The sequence below is a fragment of the Malaclemys terrapin genome, chromosome 1 (assembly GCF_027887155.1).
Source record: "Malaclemys terrapin pileata isolate rMalTer1 chromosome 1, rMalTer1.hap1, whole genome shotgun sequence".
Lineage (NCBI taxonomy): Eukaryota > Metazoa > Chordata > Testudines > Emydidae > Malaclemys > Malaclemys terrapin.
The window spans coordinates 320,274,824-320,292,398 of record NC_071505.1 but is presented as its reverse complement, the minus strand read 5'-3'; the positions used below and the strand labels follow the sequence as shown (position 1 = coordinate 320,292,398).

The following is a 17,575-nucleotide window of genomic DNA, read 5'->3' as shown; positions in this document are numbered from 1 at the left end:
TTCTCTGCAGGGAATCCCTCTGAAATAGAGAGAGAGAGAGAGAGAGCGCAGCAATTTGAGGCTCCATTCAGACCTTCACCGGGCATTACACTAGTTCAGGCTTCAGCTGGAGATGCTTCCTTTAATTTAGTGATCCTCCAGTCTGTGATGCATCATGCTTCCTCACACCCACCTTCTAACTGAAACACTGTTTTGGACTCATCCATAGTGAATACGCCTGCAAATCAGCACTGGGAGAAGAAAGGAAGGTTACTTACCTTCTAGGAACTGGAGTTCAAAATTTATGGTCCCTGTGGGTATTCACATTCCACCCTCATTCCCCTTTGCTCAGTTCCTCTTTGGATTCACAGTAGAGCAGGAACTGGAGCGGTGTTTGGTCTGCATTACTCCTTATACCCTTGGTTGGGAGCATGAGGAGGTGTTGGGTGCAGGTGTTGACTAACGGGCACTGCTATTGATGAATTTCCAGTTCCAGGAGCACATGCACACCCGCAGAGAGCTAACACACATTTTGACGTTACCGTCCTTTACTAGTGCTGCTTTCAGCCATAGTAAAATTTATTCACTGAGTATTCTGTAATATAATCTTCCCCTACTTTCACTGCAGTCTACCCAACACTCAGATGTTATTCCAATTAAACCCCAAAAATAATGCAACAGATGTTGTAAGGGACACTGGTGTTAGAGGAGCTTTTGTCTTTTTAAAAGACTAGAACACCTGCAAAAGCAATTCAAGCCAACAGGCTGCATATTAATCAATAGTCCAAAATTACTGCAGATCTATGGAAATTACAATTTTTCCACAATTCTGAGGTCAAAGGCCATTTTGAATATTCCATTTATATTTTGCAATTGAATTTTGTAACCTAGTTGGCTTGTGCATACAAAGTGTTAAGCAAACAAGTTGAAACTAAACTTTTTTTGTGATAAGTATCTGTATGTAGAATCAGCAATACATTAAGACAACTTACTGGCTGAGCAAGGGCAAAGTTATTACTGAATTCTCATAAAGGTTTGAGAAAACAGCTTTTCTATTTAAAATTAACAGCAAGCAACTGTGAGACTGAAAGACAGAGGGAAATTAATGGGTGACCCATTGCAGATTACTAAATGTTATGCATTAACGAGTAAGGTTCTGATCTTGAAAACAGAGGCACTAGCATGAAATCCCTGATTGTGCCTTCCAACAGGATCTAATGCAGGATTGGATCCTGGAATTTTTCACTAATATTATAAAACTTTATTTATATCCTGAAACAAAGGGGTTGATTTCCCTAATGCAGTTTAGTCTTAACTAATTTCTGGTGTTCTTATTATAGCTGGAGTATAGTCCTTGGTGTATATAAATGATTCATGGACCCCATCTAGTCAGGTTGTCAATGAGGATTGAACCCACATTGTGTATCTGAAAATATGAGCCTTTATTGCTTGAGATAAGACATGTCCGTGTGTTTGCTGAGAGGCAATAGCAGACTCTTAAACCTTGATATGTGGTGTAACTACTAGAGTGGGACTTGGGTGCTATTCTCAAAACCAAAGAGGAGATGTTTACATCTTCTTATACCCAATAGCACGGTGGTTAAGGTAGTCATCTGGCATGTGAGAGATCTAGGTTTGAATCCAGGTCTCTCTCCCAGGTGAGCATCCTAACCACCAGGGTATTGGTTATTCTAGGGTGGGGGTGCCTCTGTCTCTCTTCTTGAAGCTGTTCTACTTTGTCTAAATTATTATTCAGTTGAGCCAGCGAGAGCAGAGCGAGAGTGACTCTAGACCGTTGATTATGGCATTCACTGGGATGGGGGAATACGCCTGGGTTCAAGTCCCTGTTCCAATGAATATTTAATTAGTTATACAAAGTGGAATAGCTTCAATGTGAGAGAGGCACCCCCGCTCCCCCCAATAGCCTGGTGCTAAGGGTACTCACCTGAGGAGGGGATTTGCTCCAGAGTAGGGATTCAAATCCAGGTCTCCCACATTCCAAGAGTGTGTCCTAATTGCTGGACTGCTGGTATAAGGGAGCAATGTAACCATCACTTCCTCCTAGATTTGGGAAATCTAATCCTGTGTGTCCATATTTCCTTTGCTTTCATTAAAACAAAAATGCCCAAAATCAAAACAGTTTTTTCTGAAAATTTTAATTTGCTGAAAAATTTTGCTTAGGTCTGACTCAAAATAGTTTGGAACTGTCAACAAACCAAGAAATGAATTATTAAAACTGCTCTACTCATGTAAAAAGTATGATGAAACTAAAAGGAAAAGGCTCTTTTAAAAGAGTCAGTTTTCTAAGCTCCATTTTGAACAAGTTATACACTTTGTGACTATCCAGTGAAGCTGTTAAAAACTTGTGTAACTGTAAAATAAACAAACTTGAAAAAGACCAGCTGGATAAGTTACAGAATGCTGACCTCATTTTTTTTTTAAAGTAACTTTATCTAAGGAGTTGACAGATCATTTTGGTCTTGTAAATAATATCCAAAATTAGAATTTTATATTAACATTGTGAGTTTTAAGCCTTTATTTTCCCAAAGGTAGTTAGAAAAGTTTGACATACTTACAAAAATAGGAAGAGATCAAGCCATGGTAATCCCAGACAGAATTTTGTCAGACTTGTATTTTTGCATTTGGAAGGTCAGATAGTTCAAAATAAAGAGCCGTTTTTTAAACATGAATATAAATAATATATAAATAAATAATATATTTTCTCCTCAGCCTGTAAGTAATTAACATCTTGTTCTAACACTGGTAAATCTTAGCGGATTTCAGGAAATGTTGAGTAAGGGTCTAATATTCCTCTTTCCTCAATGGGAAGTGCTGGTGTGTAGACACAGGAACTCTTTGACACAGTAACTTCAGTGCAGTCAGTTTATAGCCACACTTCATTAAATGTGATACAGTGCTCACACTTTTGGAAATGAGGTGTAGTTGAATCAAGGGGGAAATCCTTACTGACTAGATACAAGCTTCAGTTACTCTGTAGATGGTACCTCTGGATAGGCAAAACAGAGGTCCTTGTATCCATCTTTTCCTGTATTAATGCATCTTTTTCTGATAAAATGCTTTGTTGGTTTCTTCAGTCAGATGTGAGAGTTCCTGCAGCTGAATACTTCTCAGATATTGATGTTGCAGTTACAACCACTTTTTTTTGACCAAATGGCAAAGGAGGCTTAGTCCATACCACTGTTAGACTTCTCAAGAAAAAACAAGAAGTTCCTTTTTTAAAACCAATAACGCTGTGTGACTGTGTGTGTTTGTTTGTTTGTTTTTCTTTACTCCCTTCAATTTTATATTGATTCTTCAGCCAATGTAGAGATGAAATCTGGCCTTCTTTCCTGTCACTTTAGCACCATTCGCTTTTGAGAAGGACATCTGAGACTAGTTTTCTTGTTTGTTTGGATTTTTTTAATATTAAATCAATTGGTGATGCTGACTCTGTGTTTTTGACCAGGGCTTTTTAGTAAAATATTATTTTAGTTCATTGTTGTATATGGAGCACTGTTTAGCACAGTACCACAGAAACTGCTGCTACTTTGATCTCAGACATGGAGGCTATTCCGGAGATCCACCAGCCTCCATTCCAGTTCAGAGTAAACATACATGTCTACACCGCAAGTTTGCTTGTAATAATGTCAAATGAGGGGTGACAGAAAATTGTAGACTAGTAAATTCAATCAAATGTACTTGGTAGATACGTGAAAAGGGGCAATTGCCAAAACCCCATGTGAGACCACAGTTAAACAAAGCATACATGGGTATATGGCTGCACTCTCTGTAGTTAGGAAAGTGCAAAACCCCTTACCAGAGCCCTGGCAAAGAGGCAATTAAATAAGACAGAGGAGTATCTAGCCACACCCTGCCCATCTGGAATCTTTATGTAAATGCAGTTACTTAATATGAACATGGTGAAAATTATTTTTAAAAGGTAGCCAAGGCAATCATATTACAATAGACCAGGGATTCTCAAAATTCATTGTACCGCAACCCCCGTTCTGACAACAAAAATTACTACACGACCCCAAGAGGGGGGACTGAAGGGGGGACTTGCCCAAGCTCTGCTTCTCCAGGTGGGGGGAGGAGGAGGAGTCTGAACCCCACCACGCTGGGCATGGGGGGACAAAGCCCAAGGGCTTCATTCCTGGGCAGGGGGCCTGTAACCTGAACCCCGCTGCCCAAGGCTGAAGCCAAAGCCTGAGCCCCGGGTGGAGGGGCACAGGCTTCGGCTTTGGGCCCCAGCCAATCTAACACCAGCCCTGGCGACCCTATTAAAATGGGGTCGTGACCCACATTGTGAGAACCACTGCCAGACTGACTCCCCTTCTTCCTCTTCACCCCCACCCCCTAAAAGTGATACCTCATGCAAAGTCTGGCCCAAGAGACCCAGAAAGGAAAAAGTCTACATGTTCTAAAGATTCATTAATCTTATTAACCTACCTCCTCTTAACTCCACTACTGATCCCATCCTTTCCCTTAGAGAATCAAAGGCTTTCTCATTTGATCACACCCTGTCCCTCATTATAGCTTCAGTCATCCAATAAAGAAACAGTTCAATGTGACTTAAAGTGACCAATCACACAGCAATAAATAGTGAATAACAAAAGCACTCAACAAACAGTTTACAAGCAAATTTAGGCCAAAATTTATTAATTTGAAGTAATTATTTCAACTATTATGAGAAATCAGTCTGTTCATAAACAATTCCCAAGCAAGAAAAAGAGTAAAATTCTTTGACATTGTTTGCAACCACCTCTATTGGTAATTGGAATTTAGTTTGCATGTGGGTGGTGTCAAACAACAATTTATTTACTTATATTAATAGTTACAGTTAAGTCATTGTAATAATTGGAGAAATATCCTGAGCTTGCATTCTCTTTAATTTATTGAGCAGAATGGGGATTCTTCCTTTGACTTTAGACATTTAGTAACTATGGAGATGTGTATTCACTGTACCCTGAAATGCTGATGATGTGCCTGAAACATCTCATTGAATTTACTAATGTGCTCATTTCTTGTTTTTTCAGGAGTTAGCTCTCCGTAGCCAACTTCCCACTATGGAACAAGATGGTGGCTCTCAAAATCCAGTGTCGTCTCCCGGAATGGCTCAGGACCTGAGAACAATGACTACAAATAGTTCCGATCCCTTTCTTAACAGGTTTGTAGGAGTAGTTACTGAAAAAAATTAAGATTCTGTTTAGTATGTGTAATCGTTTATTTTGAACATCTGTCTGTGCCAAAAACCACAGCTGTAATTGAATCTTTCCTTAAATGGCAAGTGAAGTAAAAGTTAAGGTTTAAAAGCTATCTCCTGTGGGAGGAAGTAAACTGTTCAGACTTGTAGGAAGGATTCTTATTCAAAGTCATAACATGTTTCCCTATGCATAGTCTGTTGACTAACAGTCACCTTAAAATTACTGACTCAGAAGAGCTTGTGAATAGCTTGCTATAAGATCAAATGAACTGTGAGGCACATTTACGACTACACTTGGAGGTTAATTTTAAGGTGTTTTCACATAGGGTATTTAGCCTGGCAATATTTTCACTGCAGTAGGATTAGTGCCAGAAAAAGTGGTGGGATTTATTTTAAATACCGTATTGTTTAAAGTTCATTTGTTTGTTCAAGGAGTTGGCATTTTGGACTGTGCTTAGGCAAAGTATCAATGAAGAAAGGAGAAATCTGTGTCCAGCAGATTTAAGGAAAATAAGGAGGAATTTTTTTGAGTCTATTATGAACAAAAAGCATCCTGATAATGGCACTGATCCATTACTAGATTGAAAGGGTAGAATAATACTGCACCAAAGGCAGAAGTGTTCAATAAATATTTCTGTTCTATATTTGAGGAAAAAACAGATGATGTAGTGCTATCCTATGATAACACTCTTTCCATTCCAGTAGTATCTCATGAGGATGTTAAACAGCAGCTACTGAAGTTAGACATTTTTAAATCAGTAGGTCCAGATAACTTGGATCCACAAATTTAGTTCCAGAAGACTGGAAGAAAGCTAATGTGCTAATATTAAAAAAGGAGTAAAGGAGATGACTTAGTAGTTGTAGGCCTGTCAGTCTGACATCAATCCTGGGCAAAATAATGGAGCAATTGATATGGGACTAGATTACTAGAGGATTAAAGGAGGGTAATTGTATTCATGCCAGTCTGCGTGGGTTTACGGAAAATGGATCCTGTCAGACTAACTTGATAGTGATATTACAAGTTTGTTGATAAGGTAGTAGTGTTCATGTAATATACTTAAACTTTTGTAAGGCGTTTGACTTGGTAACACATGACATTTTGATTTTTAAAAAAACAACTAGCACAATACAAAATTAAGGTGGCATACATTAAATGGATTAACAGCTGGTCTCAAAATGTAAAAGAGAATCTTTATCAAGTGGATTTGTTTCCAGTGGGGGTCCTTCAAGGATCAGGCTTGGCACTACGTTATTTATTATTCTTATCAATGACCTGAAAGAAAACACAAAATCCTCACTGATAAAGTTTGCAAATAATAAAAAAAATTGGGGGAGTGGTAAATAATGAAGAGGTCAGATCACTAATACAGAACGGTTTGTATCGTTTGATAAACTGGGCACAAGCAAACAGTATGTACTTTAATACGGCTAAATATATGTCTAAGAACAAAGAACGTAGGCCATAGTTACAGGATGGGGACTGTCTCCTGGGAAGGTTGCTTGGAACGATCCCTCCATGATGGTTGCTTGGAACGATCCCTCTTCCTCTTGCAATTCTTCTTTCCCCGTGGTTTGGACTTTGTAGCATATTGTTTTTGTAGTTAGTGTAGTGTATATAGTGTGAATAATGGTCCCTGGCGTCGAGGACTTTCGTCCCAGGGGCTTCAGCAAGCCCATGGCAGTGAGTGACCTGCACTCTAGCTGTCTAAAGTGCCTCAGGGAAACTTGCGTTAAGGAGAAGCCAGATCTGCAGGGGCTTCAGACTGTGCACTCAAAAAGACAGACATTCATCTGAAGGTTGTACTCATGGAGGCAGCCCTCAGACCAGCCTCGGAGCTGAGCCACTGTGAATTGGCACTGAGCCCTTTGGCTTCCATGCGAAGCACTGCCCCAACACTCTGCTCTTCCCTGCACCATTCTCCATTCCCAGTGCCGAGGAAGAAGCACAAGAAACAGCTCGCCAAGAGAGGGCGCTTTCCGGTGCCAAAGAGGAAAAAGCAGAGTGACTAGCATGGTGAGATCCGCGATGGGCCACTTGTCCTCCCTAGAGAGTGCTTGCTCCAGCAACTTCACCTAGAGCACTGAGTCCAGTCCGGGACCCACCCCAACTCCCAGGAGCAGTCATGGGACCTTGTGGCTGCAGGCCTCTTTGACTCTGGAGGCGTTTCAGCCGGAAAAGGATCTGATGTCCCTCCCCATCCTGCCCACCCACTAAAGGCCCCTGCCAGTCAGGGCTACTGAGGACAGAAAGTATCAAGGAGCCATCATAGCACCGCCCAGAGGAAAACCCTCCATGGTTCCATTGTAACAGTCTCCACCCAGTCACTGGCTCCCCAGCACCGCCTATAAGCAGAAGCGGGTACGGCAACCCCATAGTTTCCGAGGGAAAAATCCTCTTCAGAGTCCAAAGGGGAATTCTTCACCCCACTGAAGAAGTACCAGTACCCGACCTAAGCACTGGACTTCAGTACTGGCTCCTCCAGCTGGCAAATGCAGTCACAGTCTTAAAACCTGTGGGGATTTCACCAAGTGCTGGTGCCCTCTTCCCACCATTCATACTCAGTGGGGTCCAAGAGGCAAGCCACTGTTTCATCCCACCCAACACCGGACCCTGACTCCAGTACCGAGGTCTCAGAAGTGGGCCCAATGGAAGTGGTACAGCTGGAGGAAAAAGAAGCAGCCCCTCCTCCAATGCTAGCCTCTTCCTCAGTATCCACAGATGAGGTGGTCACAGGCCCTAGTAACCCATTCCCTCCAGATGACTTCAGGGTCCATCTGGAGCAAGTCGCCACAAATGGGGGCTGGAAGCTGAGAAGCTGAAGGCGTCTATGCACAGCTTATTCTGGCTGCAGTGGCTCCGTCAAGAGTGACCCTGCCTGTTCTTGAGGCAGCGTTGGGACCTGTCAGGGTACTACGGCAGACCCCTTCATCTCTGCCCCCTACCTCAAAAATGGCACAGAAGAAATACTATATACAGGCCAGTGGTCGAGTACCTGTATTTGCGTCTTCCCTCCCCCCCTTCCCCGGGTCCCTGATGGTGTGTGCTGCAGACGAGTGGGACAGACAAGGTTAGTCAAGCGCTACCCTAAAAATAAAGAGGCTAAGAGACTGGACATGTTCAGACACAAGGTTTATTCAACGGGCAGTCTCCAGCTACGTATCTCTAACCAGCAGGCTCGGCTAGAGATGTACAATTTTAATCTGTGGGACTCAGCCAAGTTTAAGAATTTCCTGCCACAGGAAGTCAAGGCAGGAGTTCGTGGCCATCCTGGTGGAAGACAAGAAGATGGCCAGGACCTCCCTCCAGGCAGCTCTGGAGGTGGCCGACTCAGCAACCAGAACGATGGTGTCAGCGGTTGCCATGAGGCGCTGTTCGTGACTCTAGTCTTCAGGCCTCTCTCACAGGGTTTAGCAGTCCAGGACCTCCCCTTCGAGGGTACCTCTCCGTTCTCTGAACAGACAGACTCCAAGCTTCATGGCCTCAAAGACTTGAGGGCCACACTTCACTCCCTGGGCCTTGACATGCCCCCGGCCTCCAGGAAGCATTTAAGGCCCCAGCAGCCTCCCAGATTTCCAGTGCCTTCCAGTCGGGAGCCCTACAAAATAAAGGGAAAGGGCTATAAACGTCGTCAGTCCCTGCTTTCTGCCTCAGCCTCCCAGTAAAGCTCTCCTAGATATTTCAGCGGGGTCAGGCAGGTCTTTTGAAGGTGCACCTGAGGATGGCATACCAGTCTTGACTATGGATCCATCCCACTTTTGTTTTTGGATCGCGTGCGAGCTTTACTCACAGACTGTTATGTGAGACTTTAGCTTCAGTGAAGAATTCAGGAGCACTCTTAAACTACACTGAATTGACCAAATAGGGGGTATGTACCATCAACCAAGATAGACTACACTGTGGCTGCAAACTCTTCAAAGTGCTTTCCTCCTTCTACCAACACAATATCTATCTTGCTTTCTCTGTGAGCTGGTCGTATCCAAGCCCTAGATTATTTTGATAGTAGTGGTATGATCATATGTTCTGAAAAATAAGTAGAGTTATGTACTATCTGCATATTGCTGGCAGTTGAGTCCTGAGCTCACACTCTAAAGTACTCAAATTACTTATTTTGAGGACTTTAAATGGTACATAGGTCTTGTGCTGACCCTCTGCACAAAGCCAATTTCACTCAAAGTCCTCACATTTTTTTATATATATATATATATATATATATTAAGATGCATAAGTGACAATACTTTTATCAGTGAAAGATCACACTATAACTCATTTAGAGTGTAAGCAAATGGAGCCTCTCACTTTGTCTGAAAAGCACCATTCACACCTAAATAATACTTTCTTCTTTCATATGACAACTTGCAAATCAACATTAAAGGTTGACATCCAAGTTTGTCATCCACTCGGACTTCTGGTGAAATGGAAGGAATAGAGGCTGTCCCTCTACAGAAGGATTTTAGAGGGCAGCAGTTCACTACATGTTCTGTGGTTTGGATGTCCTTTCCACATGCACATATCATGCTGTCCTTCATTTTCGGTTTGTACACTAAGTGATTCCAAAGCCCATGTGAGGTTCTGATGCCATTTGCTGTGATCTATATCTTACATAGCATGCTGAAGCCAGGTGGTTGGTCTGTGGAATCCGTAATCAGGTCTTGATTCTTGACCCCCACTGTTTTGGTGAGGGTGTCTTAGTTTTGAGAACTTTGGACACCAGTCAGAAGGGGTTCCTGGACAGAAGGCAATATCATGGGAGAGGACGGGGGCAGTGCTTGGAGATCTTCATAGATGGGCAAGTCTGTTTGTTGTTGTGCAGTTGCATTCTCTCATTACTGCTGCTTCGGAGAGACAGTGGTAAGATATGCGCAAGGATGGGAAGCCAGACTATCGATTGTTGACTCCAGCACTCCTGTGACAATTCTCAGAGCAATGTCCAATTGCATGTTGACAGGTTTCATATTTGTGCCACCTGCCCATACTGACATTCAGTATATGCAGCTCCTGAGAAGAGAAGGGCCAAGCTGGCTGACTGCAAGGTGTAAGCATCTTGATACCCATCTGGTCCCAGCTCGCTTCTGGATTATATTGTAGTTTTTATATTGGTATCCAACTTTTACAGATGTTGGCAGTATGTGAGGGTGCAATCCAGAACTGTTTCAAAATATTTTGGGAAATTGTCGTGCTGGAGTTGTTGCAGAAGATGACATTCCAGTGCTTCTTTGCGTGTTGGTTACTCAAGTGGAACACAGCATTTTTGAAGGTGTGGTTGGAGCCACCATAATCAATAGTACACTTTCAGTTTTTTCAAATATCCAATTCCCAATGGGGTCCAAACCCCAAATAAATCTGTTTTACTTTGTATAAAGCTTATACGGTGTAAACTCGTAAATTGTTCACACTCTATAACACTGATAGATATGGACAGCTCTTTGCTCCCCCAGGTATTAATTACTTGCTCTGGGTTAATAAGCAAAGTGATTTTATTAAATATAAAAAGTAGGATTTAAGTGGTTCCAAATAATGACAGACAGAACAAAGTAAATTACCAAGCAAAATAAAACAAAAACACGCAAGTCTAAGCCTAATACAGTAGGAAACTAAATGCAGGTAAATCTCACCCTCAGAGATGTTCCAATAAGGTTCTTTCACAGACTAGACTCCTTCCTAGTCTGGGTCCAGCAATCACTCACGCCCCTGTAGTTACTGTCCTTTGTTCCAGTTTCTTTCAGGCATCTCTTTGGGGTGGAGAGGCTGTCTTTTGAGCCAGCTGAAGACAAAATGGAGGTGTTTCCAGGGCTTTTTATATTCTTTCTCTTGTGGGCGGAAACTCCTTTGATCTTCTGTGCAAGATCACAGCAACAAGATGGAGTTTGTAGCCACCTGGGCAAGTCACATATCTATGAATGATTCAGCTTTTTGCAGGCCAACACCATTGTTTACATATTAGTTTGAATGTTCCCAGGAAAGCTCAGATGTTGATTGGCATCTCCCGCAGTCCATTGTCAGTTAAGTGTTTCTTGATTGGCCACTTACTGATACTAATACTCTCTCAAGAAGCTGATCAAATGCTTCACCGAGGCTACTTAGAATCAAATAAATACATAGCAAATATTCATAACTTCAAATACAAAAATGATACACACATACAGACAGCATAATCATAACCAGCAAACTACAACCTTTCCATAGACACCCCACTTGGCCTCCTCTGTATAAGAACTGGTGCAACCATAGGACCCCGGTCACCGTTTGTCAATAACGTCACAGACAGACCCCAGAGGGTGGGTTGTTTGTTGTTATTATTGTTCAGAAATTAATATTCACATCCATCACCAAGCAACTGGAACCTTAACATTTTAACCAACATGTGGGTCTCAGAATACCTGGGGTATACTGCCATAGGGTGGCTATGAGGTAGCAAAGTAGTTAAATGTAAGAGTTTTTGGTAAATCCATGGGAGGGTGGTGGTGTTGCCAGGCGTGAGTAGCAGAAAACATTGCTGATTGCAGACTGGAGCTGACCACTTACAAGTCATTGGTAGAATTCCTGGCAAAGCAGGGAAGAGGCTTCTGCTCCTTTCTCCTGGTACCTTTTCTCCGTGGTGTCTGTAGTTGCCAACTCTTGGTGCAGGCTTCTTGCCCAACGTTTCTTCCTACTTTGGTCATAAAGAATGTGGCAGTGGAGGGATGTTGCAGTGAATCTCCAGCATCAGTGGCCTCCCGAACACCTAGATAAATAAACCACTTCAGTCACCAGGGCAGAATCTGTTTTCAGGGCGCAGAGATTAATATGTAAGGAGTTGAGTGTTAAGGACTGCTTATTTTCTTCAAGCTAATTTTTGGTGGGGGTCATTCTTTCAACCAAATCATTTGTCTTCTACATATGCTTGCATCAACCTTCCCTCACAGTTCTGCCATTTTTGTCGGACACACTTAATCCTTCTGATATCCCAGCTGTCTTTTAAAGCCAGCTAGTTCTTCTCTGATGGGACCAAGCATGCCCCTCCTCTTCAGCTAGAAAGCCCACTTCATTCCCCTAGCTGTTTCTTCTTCCATCTCTTGGGCCAGAGATCTCTCCCTATGGTGGACCCTCAGCTATTTTCCATGGATTAAGAAGTCTGTCCGCACTAGCTGTAGTTACTAAGTAGGTCATGGCTTCCTCTCCTGGTATGAAAAGGTTGCTTTGAAGGCATAAAGTATCAGGGGGTAGCCATGTTAGTCTGTATCCACAAAAACAACAAGGAGTCCGGTGGCACCTTAAAGACTAACAGATTTATTTGGGCATAAGCTTTTGTGGGTAAAAAAAAACCTCACTTCTTCAGATGTGTTTTTTTTTAACGCACGAAAGCTTGTGCCCAAATAAATCTGTTAGTCTTTAAGGTGCCACTGGACTTCTTGTTGTTTTTGAAGGCATAGTTATTGTAGCCAGTGCAGAGAAACTTTCAGTATTTTGTGATTCATTCTTCGGTGGTCGTATCTTCACATATTCAGAATCCATTAGTTGACTTTAGAGAAATAGTTCTTGGTTTCAAATGCTTGTTATATATTTATATGTGAAATCCCTTGGCAACTTTACTTGCTGCTTTTTGATAGTGGTAATTCAGTTTGTGGATTTATAAATGTAGTAAAGTAAATAATATTGGTGCATACACACTAAATTAAAAAATAATGCATGTGATGGATTCTATTTGAAATGGCTATAAGCTAGGAAAGTCAACGTTTTAAGCCGCCCTTAATTCACACTTCCTTAAGAAGAAAAAATAGCCAATAAGTAGAGTCTGCTGTAAAGAACCACAGCCATGCTGGGCCCAGCTCCAAAAACATATTTTATCAAAGCCCCATTGAGCTATTGAACTTTATAACTATTCTTATCATATCTATCTCGAGGAGAGTGCACCGGTAACATGTGGCTCGGAATACCTGGTTTGAGTTTTTAATTTCTTAAATCTAATTCCTGTTCTGAATTGAGCATTTTACACTCAGGATTGTTTTCAGTAAAAACATAAATCAGTTTTATACTAGTATGTTGGCAAGGGAGATCAGGCTGTTCTCTGTACAAGACATAAAAGACCCTGCCCCAAAGAGCTTGCAGTCTACGTAGACTGAAATACAGAACACCCTGGGGGAGACTCAGAGAAAGACACCTACTTAGAGAAGTTTTTAAAAATAAGTAATGGGTTGTCAGCATTTCACTGAACACAGTTTTAATGGCAGTGGTTAGCATTTGTGGGCTTTGTAGTGTTTTAATCTTTTAAGATGGAACACACAAAGATGCATCTTTAAGTTAATAGGTGTTTTCCACCTTTTAATTTCTATTAATTGTATACATAAAATATCAGCAGTCCTATAATATTTTAATGTTTGATTCTGTATTGGTGATGATGGTAATATTAATTAGCCCCAATGTTGTGCTTTGTTCTGTATGAACATCTAGAAAGACAGTCTCTTCTCCAGAGAGGCACCCAGTCTAAGTCAAGTAAGACAGTTTAGACACACACAATACCATTGGGTGATATGGCCATCTAGAATGGTGACAATCTCAAGAGATTTCTGTGAAAAAGGCAGAGGAAATGTACTTTCAGGAGTGATCTGAAGGAAGAGGAGAGGGTGGCAGTTCCAAGCATGAGTGCACCAGCCAAGAAAACTTCATTGCTCGAGTGATTTAGTTCATTTTAGGTTCAGTGCTAGTTCTAGCATTTCACTCCACAAATAGAAATGGTATTTTTTCACAGACATTTTAAAAAGCTTATTTATTACTTTGAACAGTTGACTTCTGCTGGCTCAAGGAAAAAAAACATTTAATATACTGCATGGTTAATCAAATATGCTGTTTTAAAATCTAGATGAAAAGCTTTTTGTTAAGCAATAATCCTATAAAAATGTTGAGTTTTCTTGATAGTATGGCAAAAATGTCTTCAATAAATCTATCTGGTATTTCTTGTTGACAGTAGTTTACTTACATCCTGGGTTTAACAGATGTCAGCTATCCAATGTCTGCTTGTCTATAGGTGACAAAAACTACTGTCATACATGTGTCATGGGTGCATTACCAGAAGGATTAGTGTGTGACAGAATGTTAATTCAAGTTGTGCACAAAAGCTACATTAGGGTTCAAGTATTTATTGAAACTGGAAAAAATCAGTATTAAGGCAGCTAACTGATTTCTGGTTTTTATGCTGCCACAATCTGAAGAAATATGGATTTGAAAACTGTATAGTTAATTCTAGCTGTTGGAAGGTTATTTTTTTCAAACTCCAGTCCTACAGTCATACTCATCAGTAGTCCGGTTGAGTTCAGAGGTATTATTCACGTGCATAAGTGGTTGCAGGATCAGAGTGACACTGTAAGCTTTATGGCTTTTTATGATTGTACAGAGCCTAGAAAATAATAATTGTCACTGGAAACAAATCATAAATATTCAGAATGAAGTTAGTGGTTTGAAAAACTTCTGCGTTCTTCCTACATGTTTTCTCACCAAAAATACAGGTAAACAGGAAATCTAACTAGTAATACTTGGTCAAATGCACAAAGTAAACAAACTGAACAATTAGTCTTTCTCTAATCATTGTCCATTATAGTAACCTTAGTTATTTGTTTACACTAGTATTTTTCTAAAAACTTCCCACCATACTACTATTCCCCCGGATGCCCCCTGGTAGAAGCAACAATAGGAGAGCTAGTATCAGTGGGCCCCTAGTAACACCAGGTTTGTTAACCTCCAAGACCTGTTCTCAACAGATTAAAGTGGTTTAAATACCAGTGGCTGATCTACATTAGTACTCCCACTATTGCTATGAAAAGTGAAGCTGAATTGGTGGTAGCACTGTCTTCTCCTTAGGGTATGTGCAGCGTGCCTCAGGTGGCACGTGACCAGGATTCATCATCAAGTTTGATATGCTAATTGGATCATTAGCTTGCACAGGCTGGGTACTAATCGGGTAGGCAACATGAATGCTGATTCATGCCCGCAGTAGTGGATAATAATTAGAAAATTGCATGTGCAGAGACAACCTTGGCTTTCATTTGTAATATTGGGCTACAAAAAAATAAATAAATCAGAGGTTGTTTTTTGTTTTTGTTTTTTCAAATTGTTAGTGTCCTTTTATTTAGTTAATATTTGTGCAATGCTATGAAAATGTGCTACACAAGGGATAAATATTGTGATTGTTACGTCTTGTCTACACACAAACTTGTACCAGTTTTAATTAGAGGGATGTTTTTTAAACTGATTTAGTTTAAACAAGTACAAAGCTCTGTGTAGGCACACAGGCTCGGATCCACAAAGGGACTTACGTGTTGTGATGCAGAGAGTCACAGCGCTTAACTTGTAGTCACCCAGAAAATCACAGGAACAACCCTGCAATCCATGTCACCTGAGTTAGGCAGCTAGGCTCCCAATACAGTGCATGGGAGGGATAGGTGCCTAAGAATGCAATCCGCAAAAGCCAGAGTGCTAGGTGGGAACCCACCTAAGCTAGCCAGTGCAAGATCCTAAGGAGACTCAGCCCCTGCCTCTCTCACGAAGTCTGGGCTGCTGCAGAGAGGCACCTATGTGCTAGTGATCAACAACCAGGCACCCCTTTCCTTAGGCTTAGGTGCCTAAGTTATTCCTTGTGAGAATGAATTAAGTGCCTGCCTCATGCCACACAAAATACCTGGAGGAGGACGTGGTGCCAGCCTCATAACTTTTAGCCCACTGGTTACAGCATTCAGTTGGTACGTTGGAAACCTGGGTTCAATTCTCTCCCCCCCCCCCCCCTCTGTCCCCCCCCGAGCTATGGGATAGTCTGACGTGGGGCCCTTAATCTTTCCTGTTGGAGGTGTTCCACTGTGGATGAATATTTGGGCTTGGTCTACAGTACAGAGTTAGATCAACATAAGGCAGCTTACGTTGACCTAATTATGTCAGTGTACACACTATAGCCTTGTTCCTGCCCATGTAAGTGCCCTACTACACCAACATCATAACTCCGCCTCCATGAGGTGCTAATAATGAGAGGTAATTACCGCGGTGGCTGTAAATTGACCTAACATAGGTCGACTTAGGTTTGTAGTGTAGACATGCCCTTGGTTGTTGGGCCAGAGAGAGAGAGTGACTGTAGCTTAGTGCTCCAGTTAATCTTTGGATAAACAATTAAAGTAAAACAACTTCCTTAGGAGAGATTGAGGGAGACCCACATAACAATTATCCATAGCTCAGTGGTTAGAGCACTCTCTTGAGATGTGGGAGACCACCCTTCAAATCCTTTCTCCCCCTCAGGCAGAGGTGGGAATTGAACGTGGCTCTCCTATAACCCAGATGAGCACCACCACTTCTTCCTCCTTCACCACATCCAATGAGACCCAGTCTGTTAGGCAGTCTCTGAGCATATCTACCAGATCAAACGATACAGGCAAGACAGTAGAACGCCTATTTTGCCATGAGTTGTGGATTGCTATGGGGCTTAGTCAGGAGATAAGCACCTGGATGCCTAGCATGAAGCAGCTATGCACATGCCCAGAAGCGGAAACTTAGATGCCTATGTAACTTTGACTGCAAAAACTTTAGATGCCCTTGTTGTTAGGCAGCAGCCAAACAGGAGTTTTGTGGATCACACTGGAACCTAAAACTTGGACTTAGGTGCCTAAGTCTGGGATAGTTAGGCACCCGAGTATCTTTTGTGAGCCTGGACCTTGCTACTTTTAAAGAGCAGCTTAATTAGTCCTTACAAACTATAGCTAAACTGTAATAACTCACTTTTAAGCCGAAAAAGGAATGTCTGAAAAGATTTTTAAAATTAATGTCGTTAAACTGTTGCAGCTGTAGACAAGCTGTTAGCTTTTAATTCTGATTTAGTATGGCAGCATGGTACACTTTCACCAAAGCCATCGAGCTGATCCAAAAATGTCCCATTTTACAGTTTTAATTTTTGAAAACTCCACCTTCAACTTTCTCTTCTTTTCTTCTACTGTAGTGGGACATATCACTCCAGAGATGAGAGCACAGACAGTGGCCTCAGCATGAGCAGTTATAGTGTACCCAGAACCCCTGATGACTTCCTGAACAGCGTTGATGAAATGGATACAGGTTTGTTTTTCTTTATACCCATAATGCAGGGGTTCTCTTTTCCCCCCAGTATATTTTGTCTTTCTTGCTTGCTCAGTCATTAGTGCACAAGAAGAAACATATAGTTCAGGGAATCTGAGAGATTCTTGACAGCATCATCTTGTGGACATGCACCAGATCAGAAATATTACAACATTCTTTTCCATATCTTTTGCTCTTACGAGGATTTAAAAGGTGTGCAGTTTGTCACAAACTTGTTTGTAAGAAATTAGTCAAAGATTCTGTCTAAGAGGAAATTCTCCTAAATTGTATTAGTATCCTATGGTTATGTGTGTATTGAATGTGCATTAGCT

At 41.6% G+C, this 17,575-nt stretch overlaps 1 protein-coding gene and 1 long non-coding RNA gene across 9 annotated transcripts in view; one reads left to right on the top strand and one right to left on the bottom strand.

Annotated features, from left to right (window-relative positions):
- YAP1 (Yes1 associated transcriptional regulator) overlaps positions 1 to 17,575 on the top strand; it is a 149,417-nt gene that overhangs the window by 127,874 nt on the left and 3,968 nt on the right. For all 8 annotated transcript variants that reach the window (XM_054015582.1, XM_054015583.1, XM_054015586.1 and 5 more), the window contains 2 exons: positions 5,016 to 5,146; positions 17,131 to 17,243. In XM_054015582.1, the coding sequence (XP_053871557.1) occupies positions 5,016 to 5,146; positions 17,131 to 17,243 (244 nt within the window). The remainder of the gene's footprint in view (positions 1 to 5,015; positions 5,147 to 17,130; positions 17,244 to 17,575) is intronic.
- Positions 8,298 to 17,575, bottom strand: part of LOC128830002 (uncharacterized) — a 30,838-nt gene continuing 21,560 nt past the window's right edge. The window contains exon 2 of the long non-coding RNA XR_008443521.1: positions 8,298 to 8,778. This is a non-coding gene — a long non-coding RNA (uncharacterized LOC128830002). The remainder of the gene's footprint in view (positions 8,779 to 17,575) is intronic.